The sequence below is a fragment of the Sphaerodactylus townsendi genome, linkage group LG16 (genome assembly GCF_021028975.2).
Source record: "Sphaerodactylus townsendi isolate TG3544 linkage group LG16, MPM_Stown_v2.3, whole genome shotgun sequence".
NCBI classification, from domain to species: Eukaryota; Metazoa; Chordata; class Lepidosauria; order Squamata; family Sphaerodactylidae; genus Sphaerodactylus; species Sphaerodactylus townsendi.
In genome coordinates this window covers 10,607,804-10,627,753 of record NC_059440.1, presented here as the reverse complement: position 1 = coordinate 10,627,753, position 19,950 = coordinate 10,607,804, and the positions used below count along the sequence as shown (strand labels likewise).

The following is a 19,950-nucleotide window of genomic DNA, read 5'->3' as shown; positions in this document are numbered from 1 at the left end:
TGATTCTCAACTCAGTGGCTTGCTTTAGTGGTTTATCTTTATTGGTCTCCTGTCTCCCAAAAAGGCACTTTGGCTTTCGTTGAGCACCCAGTTTATAGGATGGGACTAGGTGAGCAGCCCTGCAGTGTGTTTTTCTCTAGAGCAGGGGTCTGCAACCTGTGGCTCTCCAGATGTCCATGGACTACAATTCCCATCAGCCCCTGCCAGCATGGCCAATTGGATTTGTAGTCCATGCACATCTAGAGAGCCACAGGTTGCAGACCCCTGCTCTAGACCATCCTCTGGGCTTGGAAGCTCTTGTCATCCTGTCTGCCTCCCTTTTCACTTTCTCCATGGACTGCAGTTGGGATGTGGAAGCTCTTTCTTCTGCACGCTCAGCCTCGTCTTTCTCTTTGAGAGCCAATGTAGTGTAGTGGTTAAGAGTAGTGGACTCAAATCTGGAGGACTGGGTTTGATTCCCCACTTCTCCGCCCGGGTGGCGGACTCTTATCTGGTTAACTGGATTTGTTTCAACACACAAAGATCTATCCCGCTAATACACAGGCCTCAATATAAAGTGATACACAGCCCTCAATTGAAAGTGCACAGTGCGTTTATTGTGCTAGTGTGATTCCTAAACATCCACTTATCACTATACTTAATGGTCCGTTAGGTATAGTGATAAGTGGATGTTTAGGAATCACACTAGCACAATAAACGCATTGCACACTTTCTATTGAGGCTTGTATATTAGCGGGATATATCTTTGTGTGTTGGAACTTATCCGCTGTACACCATTGGATATTGGTTGAACTGGATTTGTTTCCCTACTCCTACACATGAAGCCTGCTGGGTGACCTCAGGCCAGTCACAACTCTCCCAGCCCCTCCTACCTCACAAGGTGTCCGTGGTAGGGAAGGGATGATGATTGCAAGTCGCTTTAAAATCCCTTAAAGATGGAGAAAAATCAACTCTTCTTTTTCTCTTCTCCAGACAGTTTTTCTGCTGTTGTCGCCATGTCTGACTTTGTCGAGAGTGAAGCCGAGGAGTCGGAGGAAGAGTACAATGAGGACGGGGAAGTGGTCCCCAGAGCACCCAAGAAGTTCGTACAGGAAGAAGATGGTGAGTTCGCTTGAATCAGTGGCTTGTGGGCATTCGGCCAAAAGTGTTCATGTTGTCCCGCAAAGGATCTACCTAAAGACTCAGAAAACCATAAAACCCACTTTGTCTTGTGGCTTTTGAAAATGGGGCACAGTGTGTATATTTCCATTTTTATTCAATTGATTTCGTTTTTATTTATTGACGTTTCAATCCTGTTCTTCCTCCAGTGATTCTGGGGGTGGCCTGCATTGTTCTTTCTGCCTCCATTTTATAGTCACAACGTCCCTGTGGGGTAGCGCATGCTGAAGGAGAGAGACTAGCCTACGGTCACCCGCCAGCTTCACAGCAGAGTTGGGGTTTAAATTTGTGATGTGTTCTACACCTGGCAATTTCGACAGCGAGGCTCAAGGGTTGCAGGCAGGCAAGATTGAGCAGGGTGGACTGCAAGCGTCAAGGCCAAAGCTGGAGGCCAGAAACCCGCCTGCTGCAGTAACCCTCTCTCCAGGCTCAGTTGCAAGCTGGTTAAAAGAAGGTGCTGAACTAGCAAAAGATTAGACAGTTGCAAAATTATATACTGTGTTTCCTCGAAAATAAGAGAGGGTCTTATATTAATTTTTGCACCAAAAGATGCATTAGGGCTTATTTTCGGGGAAATACAGTACCTTCACAATTCATTAAGGCGGGCTCTTGGTGTAAGGTTGCTATTCGACCTTGAAGAGGCTCCTTCTGGAGAGTTTGGCTGGTTGCCTAGAACAGGGAATGTTACCGTTATCAGTTGCTTGTCTTTCTTACATGCCTGTATGAAACTGTGTGAAACTGTCTGCGCTAGTTGCTGGGTGAGACCCAAATTGTTTACCTTTCTTTGGCGGGAACTGGGAGCCCATAAAAGAGGCTGTTCGGACGTTGGGGGGCCAGTTCCCGCATTGCCTGTGATTGCCTTAGAATGCCAGCTCAATAAAGAACTTAAGCAGTTACTTTTGGTCTGGACTTTACTGGTTCATTACACTCGGCAGCCCTGTTGCTTCCCCGTCACGTGTAATGTACGCTGCATCCTCATTGGCAGGGAGCACCCTTCTGGATCACACCATCCTGATCTGTAACTGGTAGGGCTTATTTTTGGAGCAGGGCTTACATTTTAAACCTCCTCCAAAAATCCTAAAAAATCATGTCCTTGGTTTAATTTCCCCCCCTCTTTTTTGTCGTCTCTTTCAGATGAAGAAGAAGAAGAGAACCTGGACGATCAGGATGAGCAAGGGAACCTGAAGGGGTTCATTAACGACGATGACGATGAGGAAGAGGAGGAAGAGGAAGAGGGCAGCGATTCGGGAGACTCCGAGGATGATGTCGGCCATAAGAAGAGGAAGCGCAGTAAGCGTTGGGCGGGGGCCAGTGGACCAGGGCTGCTTTGGGGGCTTCTTACTGCTATTCTGGATGGGGCAGGGTTGCCATTAAGCCTTTATTTTGCCCCCTGTCCTGGGGGGCACTAGACTATGGCTTATTCCCTCACCTTTCCCCCTGCTTCCTTGTCTGGGAAGGTGGCTGGCAGTTTGACCTTTCTCTTGGCAGATTTTGATGACCGCCTCGAGGACGATGATTTTGACCTCATCGAAGAAAACCTGGGTGTCAAAGTTAAACGAGTGAGTCGGGAACTCCCTGGTGCTGACTACTGACCTAGCTAGCTATTCACTTAGCGGACGTGGAAGTTAGGGCTTTATATTCTCTGAATTTTTTCTTAAGCAAAAGCCCCAATGTTTGTCCCTTGTGTCAACACTGCCTCAAGTATGGTTCAAGACAGCCTGGGTGCTGCTGGGCCAAAAAACACACTCGAGTGCCTGCCTGCCTTCTTGCTAGCCAGTCCCCAGTGATGTCTGCTGAAGGCAGACCCATCAAGGCTCCAGAGCAGTCACTTCATAGAAGAAGAAGAGTTTTGATTTCTACCCCACCTTTCTCTCCTGTAAGGAGGCCAAAGGTGGCTTACAAGCTCCTTTCCCTTCCTCTCCCCACAACAGACCCCTTGTGAGGTAGATGGGGCTGAGAGTGTTCCGAAGAACTGTGACTAGCCCGAAGTCACCCAGCAGGAACGTAGGAGTGCGGAAACACATCTGGTTCACCAGATAAGCCTCCGCCACTCAGGTTGAGGAGTGGGGAATTAAGCCCCGTTCTCCAGATTAGAATCCACCTGCTGTTAACCACTACACCATGCTGGCTTTCATACCTGTGTGTCTTCCTTGCACACCTTCTTCCAGGAGTGGAGTGCACAGGAGGGCCGTTATTCTTGGCCCTTTCATTGCTTAGCACCTGATCCCATTGCCCAAAGAATCTGAACCATCTCTTTGCAGGTCAGAGAGTTGTGGAAGATGTTGTCTTTGGGGCACAGGAAGGGTTGTCGCTTGGAGGTAGTAGGCAGGGTTCCCAGGTCTGGGTTGGAAAATGCCTAGAGATCTTGGGGGTGGAGCCTGAGGAGGGTGGGGTACAATGCCATAGATCCCACCTTCCAAAGTGGCCAATTCCTCCAGGCAAACTGATCTCAGTTGCCTGGAGATCAGTTGTGATCCCAGGAGATCTCTAGCTACCTGCAGTTTGGCAACCATAGCATTAGGAAATCTGCCAGTCTGTCTCAAGAGCTCAGAGATTCAACCAGCCGTGTCCCTCGGCAGCAAAAATTCAGGCGACTCCGAAAGATGTCGGACGATGAGGATGACGAAGAGGAAGATTACGGGAAGGAGGAGCACGAGAAGGAAGCCATTGCCGAAGAAATCTTCCAGGATGGAGAGGGGGAGGAGGGGGGCGAGCCTGTCGAAGGCCCCATTGGCCCTGCTGATGATGAGGAAGAAGAGGAGGAAGACGAGTCTGGTAAGCAGGGACAATGCACAGCAGTCAGCATGATACGGGGTTGCGGGTGAAATGGCAGAGAGGACCCAGGTGGGTTCCGAGGGGGACCCGAGTTCTGAGCTCTTCCCCACCATGCGAGGGTTGAAGCATCTGGCCGGTAAGTTCGTAAACAGGATCCAGATGTATTTAACAGGGTTGTTCCTGCGGTCCGTGACGTTCACTTGCTGCTTTCTTTCTCCAGACATTGACGATTTCATTGTGGATGACGATGGGCAGCCTCTTAAGAAGCCCAAATGGAGGAAGAAGCTCCCTGGCTACACAGATGCGTAAGTCAAGGCGAGGGAGGCTGTGTCTCTTTTCAGTCCTCCGGCGCTTGCCTCGGAGAGAGCCGTCTGCAGAGCAGAAGCCCTCTTCCTTGCCAGAGCCTGGGGATTCTGTCAGCCATTTTGGTGGGGAGCTTAATGTCAAGTGATGTCTGTGACTCAAATCAGACTCTGTAGCTTGAAGGTTTAGAAGTCTTCATTGGCAGACACAAAGGCTGGAGGGAGAAAGCTAGTTCTTCTGGAACATTCAAACAACCTGAGAGCAGCAGTGGCGTAGTGGTTAAGAGCAGGTGCGTTCTAATCTGGAGGAACTTGTGAACTCCGACACATGCCAGCTGGGTGTCCTTGGCCTTGTCACAGTTGTTCAGAGCTCTCTCAACCCCACCCACCTCACAGGGTGTTTGTTGTGGGGTGAGGGAAGGGAAAGGAGATTGTAAGCCCCTTTGAGTCTTCTACAGGAGAGAAAGGGGGGATATAAATCCAAACTCCTCCTCCTCCTCCTCCTCTTCTTCTTCAATATATCACCCCGTATCCTTCTCCCCCCTCCCTAGCCCTTAGTTCTGTCCCACACAATGGAAGGCGCGAAAGATAGGAATGCAGGATGGACTCAAGGTCAGAAGACTGAGATAAAGCCATCTGGCCCTGGGTGCTTCTACTTGGTTACCTAGAGAAAACGAAAGCATTTTGCCATCAGCTAATTCATCGCCCATCTCTTCCCCCCCCCTCCCCCCCGGTGCTTCTCTACCTGATGCCAGGCTCCTGACATTTGGTTGCCTTGGGGTTGGAGACTCATAGGCCGCACCATCAGAGTAAGGTATATCTCAGGCAAGATTCCATAGAGGTCGTACCCCAAAGTCTCCATTTGCTTTCCCAGCGCTTTGCAAGAAGCTCAGGAGATCTTTGGCGTGGACTTTGACTATGATGAGTTTGAGAAGTACAACGAGTACGACGAGGACCTGGAGGAGGAGTACGAATACGAGGACGACGAGGCGGAAGGAGGCGAGACTCGTGTGCGGGCCAAGAAGACCGCCAAGAAGCGTGTCAGTCGCCGCAGCATCTTTGAGATTTATGAGCCCAGCGAGCTGGAGAGCAGCCACCTGACAGACCAGGATAACGAGATTCGGGTGACGGACATGCCCGAAAGGTTCCAGGTGAGGAGCTCTGTCTGTTTCTTTGGTCTCCACAGTCTTCCAGCTGTTGCCCGTCTACCCACCGGGGCTTCTGAAGCCAGCCTCACTGCTTGCGTTTTGTTTCTCCCCACTCCAGCTGCGCTCCATTCCTGTGAAGAACTCCGAAGATGATGAGCTGGAAGAAGAGGCTGACTGGATCTACCGGAATGCCTTTGCGATGCCCACCATCTCCTTGCAGGTAAGATCTGTCGTTCTGAAGCTATTAGCACAGGAGTTCCTGCAAACACTTTTCTGCTCTCTGTCAAATGTTTTTAGCAAGGGGGTGAGGCCAAGCAAGGGTTCCATTTGGGTGTTGGAGATTTGATTGGCTGTGCAGATTTTTAAAAAAACGTTGCTTTGGCAGCAGCTGCCATCGCAACACAAGGATCAGGTGACATAAGTTAACCTATGGCAATAATTTTGTGACTGGCTCCGCCTCCTGTGGCAGTTTGCTGCTCCCGCCATGTGTTAGGTTCTGGTACGTCAATAAATTAGACTCTGGATTGGAATCAGAAGTCTTTATTGATGTGCGTCAGTTTCGCAAGAAGCTCTTCCCGTAACCATCAGTCCCCTCTCTCCTAGGAAACCTCTGATTTCTCGGACCGCGGTCAGGCCGGCAGCAGCTTCAGCCGCAAGGGCCCCAGCACCATCCAGAAGATTAAAGAAGCTCTGAATTTCATGCGCAATCAGCATTTTGAGGTGAGTTGGAACGGGACGACCCGAGCTCCTTTTCCCGTGAGCACAGTTGAGAGAGAACTGCGGGTCCCTCGGGAGGACCCAGTGTGTGTCGAATGTCTCTCCCATCATGCCTTCCTCTTCCTCACTGGAGGGCTTAGCCTGGATTGGGAGCACAGGCCCCCAACCTTTTCCAAGCTGACTCTGCTTTCGGTGATCTATCCAAGGTCCCGTTCATAGCCTTCTACAGGAAGGAGTACGTGGAACCAGAGCTGAATATCAACGACCTGTGGCGTGTTTGGCAGTGGGATGAAAAGGTGAGTGCGGGCTTGGCAGCGAGACTCGATCGGTGCTGGTTCACAGAGCAACTGCAGTTTAACCACACCCAACACGCCTGGGAAAGGTGCTGACCGTGGTGTAGTTGTTAAGAGCAGGTGGATTCTAATCTGGAGAACCAGGCTTGATTCCCCACTCCTCCACCTGAATGGCAGAGGCTTATCTGGTGAACCGGATGTGTTTCTGCACTCCTGCTGGGTGACCTTGGGCTAGTCACAGTCCTTCAGAACTCTCTCAGTCCCGCCGACTTCACAAGGTGTCTGTTGTGGGCAGAGGAAGGGAAAGGAGCTTGTAAGCCACCTTGAGTCTCCTTACAGGAGAGAAAGGTGAGGTATAAATCCAAACTCTTTTTCTTCACCTCCATCTCCTCCTCCAAACAGCATTATCGACTCCTATTTTAAAAGGCAGAAGGTCACTCTTTTCAGACTCACATAGAGACTTTAACTGGCTAGGCTGATGTCTCACACCTTCAGCACAGAGATTGGCTGTTTTCTTCTTATTATTTTTTAAAGGAACTGTATTGGAAATAATCTTCTTTGGCAATCACTGCATGTGATACAACGTAGCTTCCTGCACCCTCTTCATAGCTCTGGCCAAAGCATCTAAGGCTTTAAACAGCCTGCAGTGACTCACTGTGCCCTGTTTGGGCCTTTCCATTCTGCGGGACCAGTGGCCACTGTGAGGCTTGAGAAAAGGAGCGTCTCTGTTTTATGGGCTGAACATATACCCCTTTCTCTTGCAAAGATTCCACAATGAGGTTCCCTGGGGAAGGGGAGGCCAAGCCCTCTTCTTTACAACACATGCTGTTTTCTGGGACTTCCTGACCAAAGCCCATGTTCCCACAGGTGTTATAATAGGAGGAGTGTGCATTCCTTGAGTTCCCGGCTGAGGTAGAATCCAGCCCTTCTAAGCCTTCAGTGGCATTCATTGCCTCTCCCAAATAGAAAGAACCCACTTTTCCTAAGAAAGTACCCTGTGTTCCTGGGTTTGCACTTTTAAGAGCCCTATTTTGTTTGCTGTTCTTGTGCTATTCTTTTGAAAAGGAAAGTACCGGGAAGCGGGGGAAAGGTCAAAATAAACAGTTTTTTTCTTCTTCCTTGTTTTAGTGGACTCAACTGAAAATCCGTAAGCAGAATCTGACCCGCCTCTTTGAGAAAATGCAGGCCTACCAGTACGAGCAGATCTCTGCTGATCCAGACAAGCCTCTGGCTGATGGAATACGGGCTCTGGACACCACTGATATGGAAAGGTACAATGTCCCCCTTCCTCCCAACTCTGTTATGCTGTTATAACTGGAGCTGGCCACAATCTTGTACTGCAACGGGGCAGGGGGAGGGTGGGGGATAGGTGGATGTATATATTTTAAGGCAGGGGTGTCCAACTCTGGTGCTTCAGATGATCATGGACTACAATTCCCATCAATCGGAATTGGGGCTGATGGAATTGTAGTCCATGAAACATCTGAAGCACCAGAGTTGGACACCTCTGTTTTAAGGGTATAAAATGCCTTAATGTGGCCTTTTATGTCTTGCAAGGCTGAAGGATGTACAGTCCATGGATGAACTTAAAGACGTATACAACCACTTCCTGCTCTACTACGGCCGAGACATTCCCAAGATGCAGAATGCAGCCAAAGCCAACCGCAAGAAGCACAAGCGTATCCGAGAGGATGGAGAAGAGGAGGAAGGTTTGCATTCAGCTCTTATTGATTACAGACAGCTAGGTTTCATTATCATACGTGATGGGTCACCCTCCTTTATAGTCCTTGGGAGGCATGGACAGTTCAGCAGACCTTAGCAAACTTTGCAAGTGAGGCACTCTGCAAATAAAATTTTAACTTCCAGGCGGTTAATTTTCACCTTGATGCTCACTTTTCACCCTCTATCTCTTCACTCACACGGGAGATTTCGTGTCTTGTTCACACATGCGAGAAAATAATGCGATTGGGTGCTGTGTACTGCCTTGCATCCTTTTAGACCGTGGGCAGGTTCTGGCTTTTAATACTGCTTCACATTCTAAACGGCGCCGTAAATAGCAGAGATAAGGGCTCTGCCGCCCTTTCTTCTTCCTGAGCCGGTTCTCTTTGCAGGGGCTTGGAGCATTCCAAAATCTGGTCTTTCACCGGCAGCCATCATAGTGTAGTGGTTAAGAGCAAGTGGATTCTAATCTGGAGAACCGGGTTTGATTCCCCACTCCTCCACCTGAGTTGCAGAGCCTTCTCTGGTGAACCAGATGTGTTTCTGCACTCCTACATTCCTGCTGGGTGACCTTGGGCTAGTCACAGTTCTTCGAAATTTTCCCTGCCCCCTCTACCTCATAAGGTGTCAGTTGCGGGGAGAGGAAGGGAAAGGAGTTTGTAAGCCCCTTTGAGTCTCCTTACAGGAGAGAAAGGTGGAGTATAAATCCAAACCCTTTTTCCTCTTCTTCCTCCTCATCTTCCTCTTTCCATTCTGTCTCTTCCACCTCATTGCCACAACATTCTCCTGCAATAGAGGACCAAACCTGAGTAACATACCAGCGATGACATTTCAAGCATGAATTTGTTGGTGATTTTCCCAAAGTGCAGTCAAAGCGACCTGTCCTCAAATGATTCTCGTTTCCTTTGATGCTTTGTTCTAAGGTGGCCGGCCTCTTGATGGAGTGATGTAGGAAAAAATTACATTAGGCGTGATTGACATGCAGCAGTTGCTTTTAATTCACCTTTTACTCAACGGGACTTATTTTCAGTTAATCTTCACTTTTTAGATTTTTAGCTAATGAAAAGCATCTTTGATAAACACATGGACTGTTTAAATGTTAGCAGATATTAGTCTGCAATAGAAAATTCCTTCTGAGGGCACAGTGCTCTTTGCTAGAGACAGCAAGGCTGTCCCTTGTATTGTTATTGGTTTTCCCTTCAGTGGCATAGTGGTTAAGAGCAGGTGCATTCTAATCTGGAGGAACCGGGTTTGATTCCCCGCTCTGCTGCTTGAGCTGTGGAAGCTTATCTGGGGAATTCAGATTAGCCTGTGCACTCCCACACACGCCAGCTGGGTGACCTTGGGCTAGTCACAGTTCTTCAGAGCTCTCTCAGCCTCACCCACCTAACAGGGTGTTTGTTGGAGAGGCAGGGAAGATTGTAAGCCCGATTGCCCCTTTGAGTCTTCCCCTTCCCTCCCTGTCAGGCAAGCGTTCGAAGCCAGATCCTGGCAGGAGAGAAGGCAGAGCGTGCAGTGAGATTCTTTTTAATTGGTTCTGCTTATCTTGGTTAATAAACATGGGTCATATGCAAATATGCCAGTCCCTACTGTGATGGCAAACTTTCCATAATTGCCTAAACTGCCTTTTGATTTTTGGTACACCTTGAGCTCTGGTGTCCACTGCATTGGCCTCTGTACAGAAAACAGACCTCCTGTATTTTTCCTTTATTTTTCTTTATTCTCACCTGGACAAATGGACGAGCACCCTAAGTTTGGCGATCTCAGCTTATCCCCTTTCCACCCCTACAGTGTGCGCTGCCAACTGTCTTTTCCTGCTTTTCCAGGCGAAGGAGAGGATGCCGAGGAGGAGGAGCAAAAAGCCCCCGAGCTCAAGCAGGCGTCTCGCCGGGACATGTATACCATCTGCCAAACAGCTGGTCTAGGTAATGGATGATGCTATCCTGTGGCACCGTCATGAACTGTTGAGTTCCTTGCCTCCTTGGAGAAGTGTGGTTTGTTGTCTTGACTTTGTTTTAGAGTCTTTTGGGGAGTTGATCTTAAGCATTTGGGGTAATAGACTGGCTGTCTTCTTACCCCTGAAGCTTTCTTGCTGGACTTGCAACCTCATGCAGGTACTTGCCTGACATAGCATGAGGATTCAGGTACATCCTTTCTGTGCATGTATCTTTAGATGGCCTGGCCAAAAAGTTTGGTCTGACCCCTGAGCAGTTTGGTGAGAATCTGCGTGACAGTTACCAGCGGCACGAGACGGAGCAGTTCCCGGCAGAGCCACTGGAGCTGGCCAAGGATTACGTGTGCAGGTAAGAGGGGTTGATGGGAAGGAAAGCCTCTCAGAGGCCCAGTCTGTCTGGAAGGTGGCATCCTCCGTTCCGTACTCACACGGCTTTGCTTCTGCAGCCAGTTCCCCACTCCAGAGGCTGTGCTGGAAGGCGCCTGCTACATGAGGTGCGCATCTGCACGAATCGCCCAGTGAGCCTCTGAGGAGATCCGAGCAGGTCCTCGCGGCAGACCTTCCAGGGAAAGGTAGATCCAGACCATCTCCCCTACCAAGAAGGGCAAGAAGGTATTATCCATTTACCCTGAAGCTTGATATTTGGCACTTGGACATTTGGAGTGCCCTACCACTGGGCTTGGTTGGCTGGGAATTTGGTGACTGCATCTAAGTGGCGTATCTGCAAGGGGGACGGGGGGGGGTCAAATTACCCCGGGCGCAACGATGGGGGGGGGGGGGTTAAAATCGCCCCCTCCTCCCTCACCAATCCGGCTTGGAAGCAGGGGGCAGCGGCCAGAGAAGGTGTTGTCCCCGGGCGCCATTTCCCCCCGATACATCTCTGCATCCAACCTCGGTGAACTTGGCATGAGGAGTGAGGAGAACCAGGTTCAGATCTCACTTGGATCGGCCTAGACACCCTTACAGGATTCAGAGGAGAAAACAATGGAAGGGAGAGCTGCGTATTCTGTCCTGACCTCCTTGGAGGAATGATAGATGGAAAATGTTCTATACCCTTTTCCATCTAAAGAACTAAGTGTGGTCGCCATGCTGCAGAGGAAGTTACAACAGTGTCCCGCCGCACTTCAAAGTAGTGCAGATTATCTTTCAGCGTTTAAGATTGTCATTTAAGCCCTGTTTCATCGAACTCGTTATCCCCTGCGCTATTAAACATAGAGCATTTTCTTCCCTATTCCTCGCTCAGCAGACTCTGTGCTGCTGCAGGGAAGAAAAGGGCAGGCGCATCTACAGAAAAAGATAAACCTTGCTAATACCCATCCGAGGCAATATAAATGCTCTTTTTTTCAAAGTTCTATGTTCAATAGTGCAGGAAAGGAGTTTGACAAAAGCAGCGCTTAAATAACATTCTTAAATGCTGAAAGGTAACGGGAAGGGGAGCAGGCAGGCACTAAGACCCAGGGGAGCATCCCCCCAGAAAGAAGGTCCTGGAAAATGTGGCGAATTAATCCCACATCTTCTGAGTTCTTTCGGTGGGAAAGGGTATAGATAGAACCTGTTTTGCATCAGAGTGAGGCTTCCAGGCAAGCTGGTAAAATGGCTAAAATGGAGAAGTGGAGTGTGATGCAAGCCGTGGGGGTGGGGGGTCTCCATTGTTTCAGCCAAAAGTGGGAGGAAAAATGGCTCTATGGCCCTATGAGCCAGCATGGGGTAGTGATTAAGAGCAGTGGACTCTGATCTGAAGAACCAGGTTTGATTTCCCACTCCTCAACATGAGCAGTGGGCTCTTACCTGGTGAACAGGGTTTGGTTCCCTACTACTCTGCATGAAGCCTGCTGGGTGACTTTAGGCTAGTCACAGCTCTCTCAGAACTTTCTCAGCCCCAGATGCCTCACAAGGTGTCTGTTGTGGGGAAGGGAAGGGAAGAAGTTTGTAAGCTTCTTTGAGATTCCTTATGGTTGAGAAAAGCGGGGTATAAATCCAAACAACTCCTCCTCCTCCTCTTCCTCCTCCTTCTCAAACTGCAGCCACAAATCCTGGTCTGGCTTTTGGCGTTGGCCTGTACCTGGAGAAGCGCAGTTGGGCATGTTTGGCAGTCTGGAGGCAGGACTAGACTGTCATGTCCTGAGGAGGAGGAGAACATTTAGGCTGGATATCTAGGCCCTGTGCGCTCCTGCAGGTGGACCTGAGCCGCCCCATCCTCTAACCCTGCCCCTTTCTCTCCCCCCCCCCCCCATGGCAGGATGTGGACGAGGCCCATTATGCGTACTCCTTCAAGTACCTTAAGAACAAGCCCGTCAAGGAGCTGCGGAATGACCAGTTCTTGAAGATGGGGCTGGCCGAAGAGGAGGGGCTCCTGACCATAGACATCTGCATTGACATGAAAGGCGTCGAGGGGTGAGTCTGCTACCAGGGGGCGCCCACTGCGAGTTCATCATTCTGGAGGGCGTGTTCCAAATTTAATTGAATTGCTCTTCCAGTTTCAGAGGGTAGGCTGCAAGGAAACAGTAGCACATTTAAGAGACCAAGAAGAGGTTGGTGGTATAAGCTTTTGAGAGTCAAAGGTCCCTTTGACTGAACTTATACCCCCAGAATCTTGTTGGTTTTAAAGGCGCTACTATAAGTCCGGTTAGAGACTGCACAGAACAATTACATTTTACAGGCTTCTGCTGGAAAGAATCTGCTTTAAACAGCACAGTGTCTTTCTTTGGGATCCAGATGGTTAAAACTCTTAGCCAAAAACACGTTCAGAAACTTTTTGGGTTCAGAAACTTCGTTAAAAGTGCAGCTCTTTTCAGTAAGCAAAATAAATTAACAAATATGCTAACATGAGGACTGCACAGGCAGAACAGGATTTTTTTCCCAGCGAAGGACTAAAAGATTGTCATACCCTTATATAAAGCAGCAAGTGTAGATGCCGACCGCGCCGGAGTACCTGTGTCCAGTTCTGGTCGCCGCATCTCAAAAAGGATATTGAAGAGATAGAAAAAGTGCAGAGAAGGGCAATGAGGATGATTGAGGGACTGGAGCACCTTCCTTATGATAAGAGACTGCAGTGTTTGGGACTCTCTTTGAGTTTGGAGGAGGAAGATGTCTATGAGGGGGGATATGAGATTGAAGTCTATAAAATAATACATGGGGTAGAAAAAATGTTGTCAAGAGGAAGAGAAATTTTCTCTCTTTCTCTGAACAATACTAGAACCAGGGGGCATTCATTATGAAAATGCTGGGGAAGAATTAGGACTAATAAAAGGAAACACTTCTTCCATAGCGTGTGATTGGGTGTTTAGGAATTATGCTGCCACAGGAGGTGGTGATGGCCACTAACCTGGATAGCTTTAAAAAGGGCTTGGACAGATTTATGGAGGAGAAGTCGATCTCTGGCTACCAATCTTGATCCTCTTTGATCTGAGATTGCAAATGCCTTAACAGTCCAAGTGCTCAGGAGCAACAGCCGCAGAAGGCCATTGCTTCCACCTCCTGCATGTGAGCTCCCAAAGGCACCTGGTGGGCCACTGCGAGTAGCAGAGAGCTGGACTAGATGGACTCTGGTCTGATCCAGCTGGCTTGTTCTTATGTTCTTAAATCAACACATCTTACCACAACATGCCTCTGAAGATGCCAGCCAGAGATGCAGGCGAAGCGTTAGGAGCAAAAACTACCAGACCACGGCCACGCATCCAGGAAAACCTGCAACAGCCAGCAAATAAATAGTAATGAAGTTCCATCAAGTTTCAGCTGACTTAGGGCAACTACTCAAAGGATTTTCTTGAGATGAGCCAAGGAGGTTTGCCGTCACCTGCCCCTTTAACAACTCAGACGTTCCTTGGTGGTTTCCCACTAACAAGAGTCGACCCTGTTTAGCTTTGCAGGTCTCATGAGGCCAGGCCAATCTGGGCTCTTCAGGCTGCTTTATCAACTAGCATCTTATAAAAACCGTTCACCTCGTAAAGAATTCCACCAAATAAAACCAAGTAAATGTCTTTAAGTTCACAAAAATGAAACTACGTATATAATATAGTCCAGCACCTTAGAGTATCTCGCTTAGCTTCCACTACTTCCACCAACTTCTGATTGTCCTTTGCTACAACCCCGTATTAATGGGAAAAAAACAAAGGAGAAAGTCATTGTCAAAACTGATAGGGGTGTCTCCCAACTTTCCTACTGATTATGTCCTCTTATCAGCAGAACAAATTAACTTTAGATGTTTGAAGAAGGTGAAGTTTCTAGCGATTACATTGAGTCCTCCTGTATGGTGCAAGGCAGCCCCATCCAAAAGGCTGGGCGTCCAAATGTGGCACCATGACTTCACAGGCCCGCCGGTCCCAACAAAGCCTGTTGTCAAGGAGCAGCAGCAGCGTAGTGGTTAAGAGCACGTGTACTCTAACCTGGAGGAACCGGGTTTGATTTCCCACTCTGTCACAAGAGTTGTGGAGGCTTATCTGGGGAATTCAGATTAGCCTGTACACTCCAGCACATGCCAGCTGGGTGACCTTGGGCTAGTCACAGTTCTTTGGAGCTATCTCAGCCTCACCTACCCCACAGGGTGTTTGTTGTGAGCGGGGAAGGGAAAGGAGTTTGTAAGCCCCTTTGAGTCTCCTTACAGGAGAGAAAGGGGGATATAAATCCAACTTTTCTTCTTCCACTTCTCCTGTCCTTGTTTAGCCAGGGCTCTTCCTGGCCGCATGCCCCAAAGTCCTCCAGAAAGTTGGTCTAAGCCTCAGCCTTCCCTTCCAGCTACGGTAGTGACCAGACCTATTTTGAAGAGATTAAGCAGTTCTACTACCGGGACGAGTTCAGCCACCAGGTGCAGGAGTGGAACCGGCAGCGCACCTTGGCCATTGAGCGGGCCCTTAACCAGTTCCTCTATGCTCAGATGGCCAAAGAGCTGAAGAACAAGCTAATGGTGGAAGCCAAGGAGTGTGTGATTAAGGTGAGCGACACCCACAGGAGGAGGGGGGCTAAATGTGAGGGGCAGCTTCCACCAGGGGTCAGTAGCTCCAGCAGCTTTCCCGGAAGAGCCCGGGGACCCTTGTGTTCTGCTGTAACTTCTTCCCTTGCCACCTGCCGCACGTTTCCCATTCCTTTTCTCTGCCAAGCATACATCGTTGGAAACAAGAGTGATGGCACCTCTTGTTTCCGTCTCCCCCTCCCTTTTCGGCTAGGCTTGCAGCCGGAAGCTGAGCAACTGGCTCAAGGTGGCCCCGTACCGCCCCGACCAGCAGGTGGAGGAAGACGACGACTTCATGGAGGAGAGCCAGAGCAAAGGCATCCGGGTGCTGGGCATCGCGTTCTCCTCAGCCAGGTACTTGGCGGGGCTGCCGGGCTCAGAGCGCTCTCCCGGCTCCCGCCGTTCCAACACAGCGGCTCTTGTTTTGCAGAGACCACCCTGTGTTCTGCGCCCTGGTCAACGGGGACGGTGAAGTCACGGACTTCCTGCGGCTGCCGCACTTCACCAAGCGAAGAAATGCCTGGAGGGAGGAAGAGAGGGAGAAGAAAGTGAGTGGAGGGGCAGGGGAGGGCGGGATGTGCCATGATAGTTGTTGGAAGGGGGGGGAAATCTCTCTCACATGAAGGAGGCTGTGCAGCTAAAATGGCTGCCATCTATGGGAATAAGTTGCAGAGGGAGGACAGCTTTAACAGCTTCCCTGATCTCAGATGCCAAAGAATTATTGACAGCGGCTGGGATTTTTGTGGCGGGCTGAAATAACACTTGGCAAGCCTCACATGGTATATTGCCATTTCAGCTAGGAAGAGGACTGGAAAGGCTGTAAAACCTAAGTGCGCTGGTAGTGCAGTTGACCAATTATTCTTCCTCTGTCTATGGGAGAGGCAGATCAAAGTTTCTGACTCTCGAGGAGGGACCGAACGCCTTCTTCGGACTGCTTTGACGGGTGCTGGCAAGTCTCTGTGCCAGCCCTGGATTGGGGGTGGGGGGTGGGGGCAAGGCAAAGTGTCCCACACTTCACCGTCCCACGCCAACCAACTCCGCATCCAGCCTTCCAAGTTGAAACCGAGCTGCAGAGGAGGGGAGGGCAGCCAAGAAAGACCCTGGCACAGAATGAATCCGTGGGTTGTGATGGTTCTGGCAAACTCAGGGGAGGAGTCGTTTTTCCCATGAAGAGCCTTCCCTTTGCCATTGTTCAAGGTTGAGGGTTTCTCTTCCTTGTTAATGAACGCAGTCACTGTGCTGCAGGGCCCAACATTTTTTTGCATGAAAAGCGACCAAGAGCCAAAGTTGCAAAGGATTCCACCCCCCCCTGCCAACTGTCCAGCATACTGTGGTGGGCTTTGTTTAAAAGTTCAGTTAAAAGCAGAGTGGATCGTTCCAGGCTCTGTGAAGGGCCTTGCAGATGTAGCTGAGACGGCAATGGGTTCCTTTAGTTGCTCACACCAGTAGAAGCCCAGATAGGAAAAACAGTAGTGGTTAGACCCCTGGGACTCTCCACTGGAAGGGCCAGTTTAACAGGCAAAATAGTTTAGCATTAAGCAACTCGCTCACGTAGGACAACCAGGAGGGGCGTACACCTGCAGTAGGAGGTAGAGCCAAGCTCAGTTAGAATTTTAAGCCCTGCCTCCATGGGGAAACAAGAGGTGTATTTCATGTAAAAGACACTCTCCCTCTTGCTTCCAGTATTTTTTTCTCTTTCACCTCTTCTCACCCCATCCTGGCTTAGCTTAAGGTTGCTCCTTTCCTCAGCTTCCTTGCCTACAAGACAACCACACAGGTTCAAGCAACACCATCCTGCAAGGTGCCTCCTGTTCCCAGGCCAGTGGTGGAAGGACAATTCTGACTCAGTGGAGAGACTGCTTGTGAGCACCGAAAGCTGCCTTGTACAGAATCAGTGCCTTGGTCTGTCCAAGTCAGTGTTATCTAAGACTAACAGCAGCTTTCCAGGATCTCAGGCAGTCATCTTTCTTATCGCCTGCCGCCTGATCCTTTTAAGCAGAGATGCCAGGAATTGAACCAGGGACCTTTTGCATGCCGGGCAGATGCTCGACCACTGAGCCACGCCCCCTCCCCTTGACTAACCAGCCAATGAATGCTCCTCTAGAGGCCAGTGGCTGTCCTTCTCTAAGAGGTACCTCCCTTGACTATTCCTGTCCAAACATCATTGGCTGCTGTGCCACCTAAAGCACCTCCCACCAAAGCAGAGGCACTAATGGGGGCCAACACAGAGTGTGTTCACAACAAGGTCCTCCTTCCTCTTTGCTTAAGACTTCCTTCTTAGAGGGCAGTCCTCCTCCTCTTCTTCCTTCTGAAAGTCATTCGTCTTTATAGATCTCACATCCAGTGGTGAATGGGTAGAGGAACGGAGCAGCAGTGGCGTAGGAGGTTAAGAGCTCGTGTATCTAATCTGGAGGAACCGGGTTTGATTCCCAGCTCTGCCGCCTGAGCTGTGGAGGCTTATCTGGGGAATTCAGATTAGCCTGTACACTCCCACACACGCCAGCTGGGTTACCTTGGGCTAGTCACAGCTTCTCGGAGCTCTCTCAGCCCCACCTACCTCACAGGGTGTTTGTTGTGGGGGGGGGGAAGGGCAAGGAGATTGTAAGCCCCTTTGAGTCTCCTGCAGGAGAGAAAGGGGGGATATAAATCCAAACTCTTCTTCTTCTTCTTTGTTTCAAGAAAGAGAAACTTTGGCAGGAAGGGCCAGTGTTCTCTTGGGCATGCTGTCTGTAAAAGGAGCCTTTCTTCTGTTCTAGGCCCAGGATATCGAATCACTGAAGAAGTTCCTGCTTAGCAAGAAGCCCCATGTGGTGACGATTGCAGGAGAGAACAGGTGAGAGAGGCGGGGCTTGGGTCGCTCTGCTCCATCTTGGCTGCTGTCTCCTCTGATAATGACCCTTCTGAAGTGTGCTTTGCCTCACAGTGTGCTGTGCATGTTGCGCTTGGCTGCAGAGGCAGAGCGCTCACGGGGACATGTGGGCTCGGAGGATCGCCCCACAAACCCCTCCCCTTGGCTCCCCATTGGGGTGGAGCTGGCAAAGCCTCCGCTGGCCGAAGGAGCAGCCTGGTTGGGCCACCGATGGGCACACGCTTCAGCCGGCGGAGGCTCTGATGGCTGAAGGAGCAGCCTGGTGGGGCCAGGCCGAGGAGCTGCCTGCAGCAGGCTCTCGCCGGCTAAGGTAAGTGAGGCGGGGTGTGTGTGTGCCTGGAGCAGGTGTTGCCCCTGGCACCATCCCGCCCCGCCCCACCTTGCCTCTGCTTGGCTGTCACACTTGGAAAAACAGGCATTGAATTCACTCACCTCAAGCTGAGCATGTAGAATCTTTGGGATTCACTGGGGGCCCTTGCAAAATTATAATTTTAATTCTTTATCCCCCAGTTTTAATTCTTTATGTCCCCCAAATCTCTTTTATAGTGTGCAGTACAGCACGCTATAGGAAACAGTCAAGATTCACCGTGGGCCCTTGCAAAATGATCATTTTAATTCTTCAACAGGAAAGGTCACTATTATCGTTTTCCTTAAATATTAGGAATATTGTTATCTTTCCAGAAAGTCATTCTGGGAATATCTGGAAAACACTTCCTGTATCATTCCTCCCAACTTTTCCTGTTCAAAAGGATAATTTTGTGGGGGGACAATGAGAATCTTTGGCACCTTTGCAAATGTCCTAATACCAAGGCAGCAAAGAAAAAAAGGCCAACCAAAATGGAGGAGAATTCGCTTTTTGGGTTATGCATAAGGGTTATCATTTCTCCCAAGGTCATATCTAGGAGCAATGGGGAGCCTTCTGGAGGCTAGAGGGGACGGGGAGGAGGAAGAAGGGGCCCTTGGCTGTCAGACATTCGGTGGCCCACCTGCCTTTGAGTCTTCAAAGGATCATTACTTTCATTGGGAAGGCTTTCCAGCTCCACAGGCCAGGTGTACCCCATGCTGTTTATATGGCCATTGTACCCCAGAACAGCTGTGAGCTATGAAAGGCTTCCCAACACGATTCTGGATATTTCTGATCATTGTCAGGAGAAAAATATCAGAATGAGGAAAGCCTTCCATGTTGTCAGATATTTCCAATCCAACCTGACACAGGAAATATTGGACTCTTTCAAAAGGGTACCCGACTGCATCTTATCCTGGGATGCAAAATAGGTCCCATGCGGTGGTTATAACCGTCACCCCCTAGACAACTGCATAATAGCATAGAGAGGAAAGACAAAGTAACTCATTCACTTTGTGGAACAGGAAGTAAGAAAGCTTTTGCTTTGCTGGCTACAAAGTCAAGCCAAACGATGCAAATCTTTGTGTTTTGAGTAGCCACCCTGAGCATTGATATCATGCATGCCGTCTGGGTGAAGAGGCACCAAATATCCCACTGCCCTGTACTGGTAGCAAGTTGTAGAGGATTCATTGTTCAGTGGCGTTTTCCCAACTGTGCCCTGTTCTCCCCCCCACCCCCCCATCCCCTGCTATTTTCAGGGATGCCCAGATGCTGATGGAGGACGTGAAGCGCATTGTCCACGAACTGGAGCAGGGGCAGCAGCTGTCCTCCATTGGGGTGGAGCTGGTGGACAACGAACTGGCTACGCTGTACATGAACAGCAAGAAGTCTGAGGTAGCCAATTGATGATGTGCCCACGCTGCCTGCAATCATCTCTTCCTCCCTCCCCCTTCCAGGGTCCAGGTGGGATTAACCTCTGCAGGATCCAACTTTACCTTAGCACAGTGGTTCGCAACCTTCCTAATGCCGCGACCCTTTAATACAGTTCTTCATGTTGTGGTGACCCCAACCCTAACATTTATCCATTTTACAGATGGAGAACACTGATGCAGAGAGTCTTAGGCAACCCCTATAAAAGAGTCGTTCGAACCCCAAAGGGGTCCCGACCCACAGGTTGAGAACCACTGTCTTAGCAAGTGAAATATCAAAGCCAAAATCAACTG

General features: G+C 49.8%; 1 protein-coding gene across 1 annotated transcript in view; it reads left to right on the top strand.

Moving 5' to 3' along the window:
• The window catches only part of SUPT6H (SPT6 homolog, histone chaperone and transcription elongation factor), a 50,354-nt gene that overhangs the window by 8,377 nt on the left and 22,027 nt on the right, over positions 1–19,950 (top strand). Inside the window, 20 exon segments of the mRNA XM_048518592.1 lie at positions 973–1,101; positions 2,293–2,448; positions 2,647–2,717; positions 3,738–3,933; positions 4,154–4,238; positions 5,110–5,386; positions 5,502–5,603; positions 5,987–6,103; positions 6,307–6,396; positions 7,522–7,664; positions 7,951–8,102; positions 9,939–10,037; positions 10,286–10,415; positions 10,513–10,678; positions 12,306–12,460; positions 14,801–14,996; positions 15,229–15,368; positions 15,445–15,562; positions 17,771–17,847; positions 19,486–19,621. Of these exon segments, the coding sequence (XP_048374549.1) occupies positions 996–1,101; positions 2,293–2,448; positions 2,647–2,717; positions 3,738–3,933; positions 4,154–4,238; positions 5,110–5,386; positions 5,502–5,603; positions 5,987–6,103; positions 6,307–6,396; positions 7,522–7,664; positions 7,951–8,102; positions 9,939–10,037; positions 10,286–10,415; positions 10,513–10,678; positions 12,306–12,460; positions 14,801–14,996; positions 15,229–15,368; positions 15,445–15,562; positions 17,771–17,847; positions 19,486–19,621 (2,712 nt within the window). The 5' untranslated portion in view covers positions 973–995.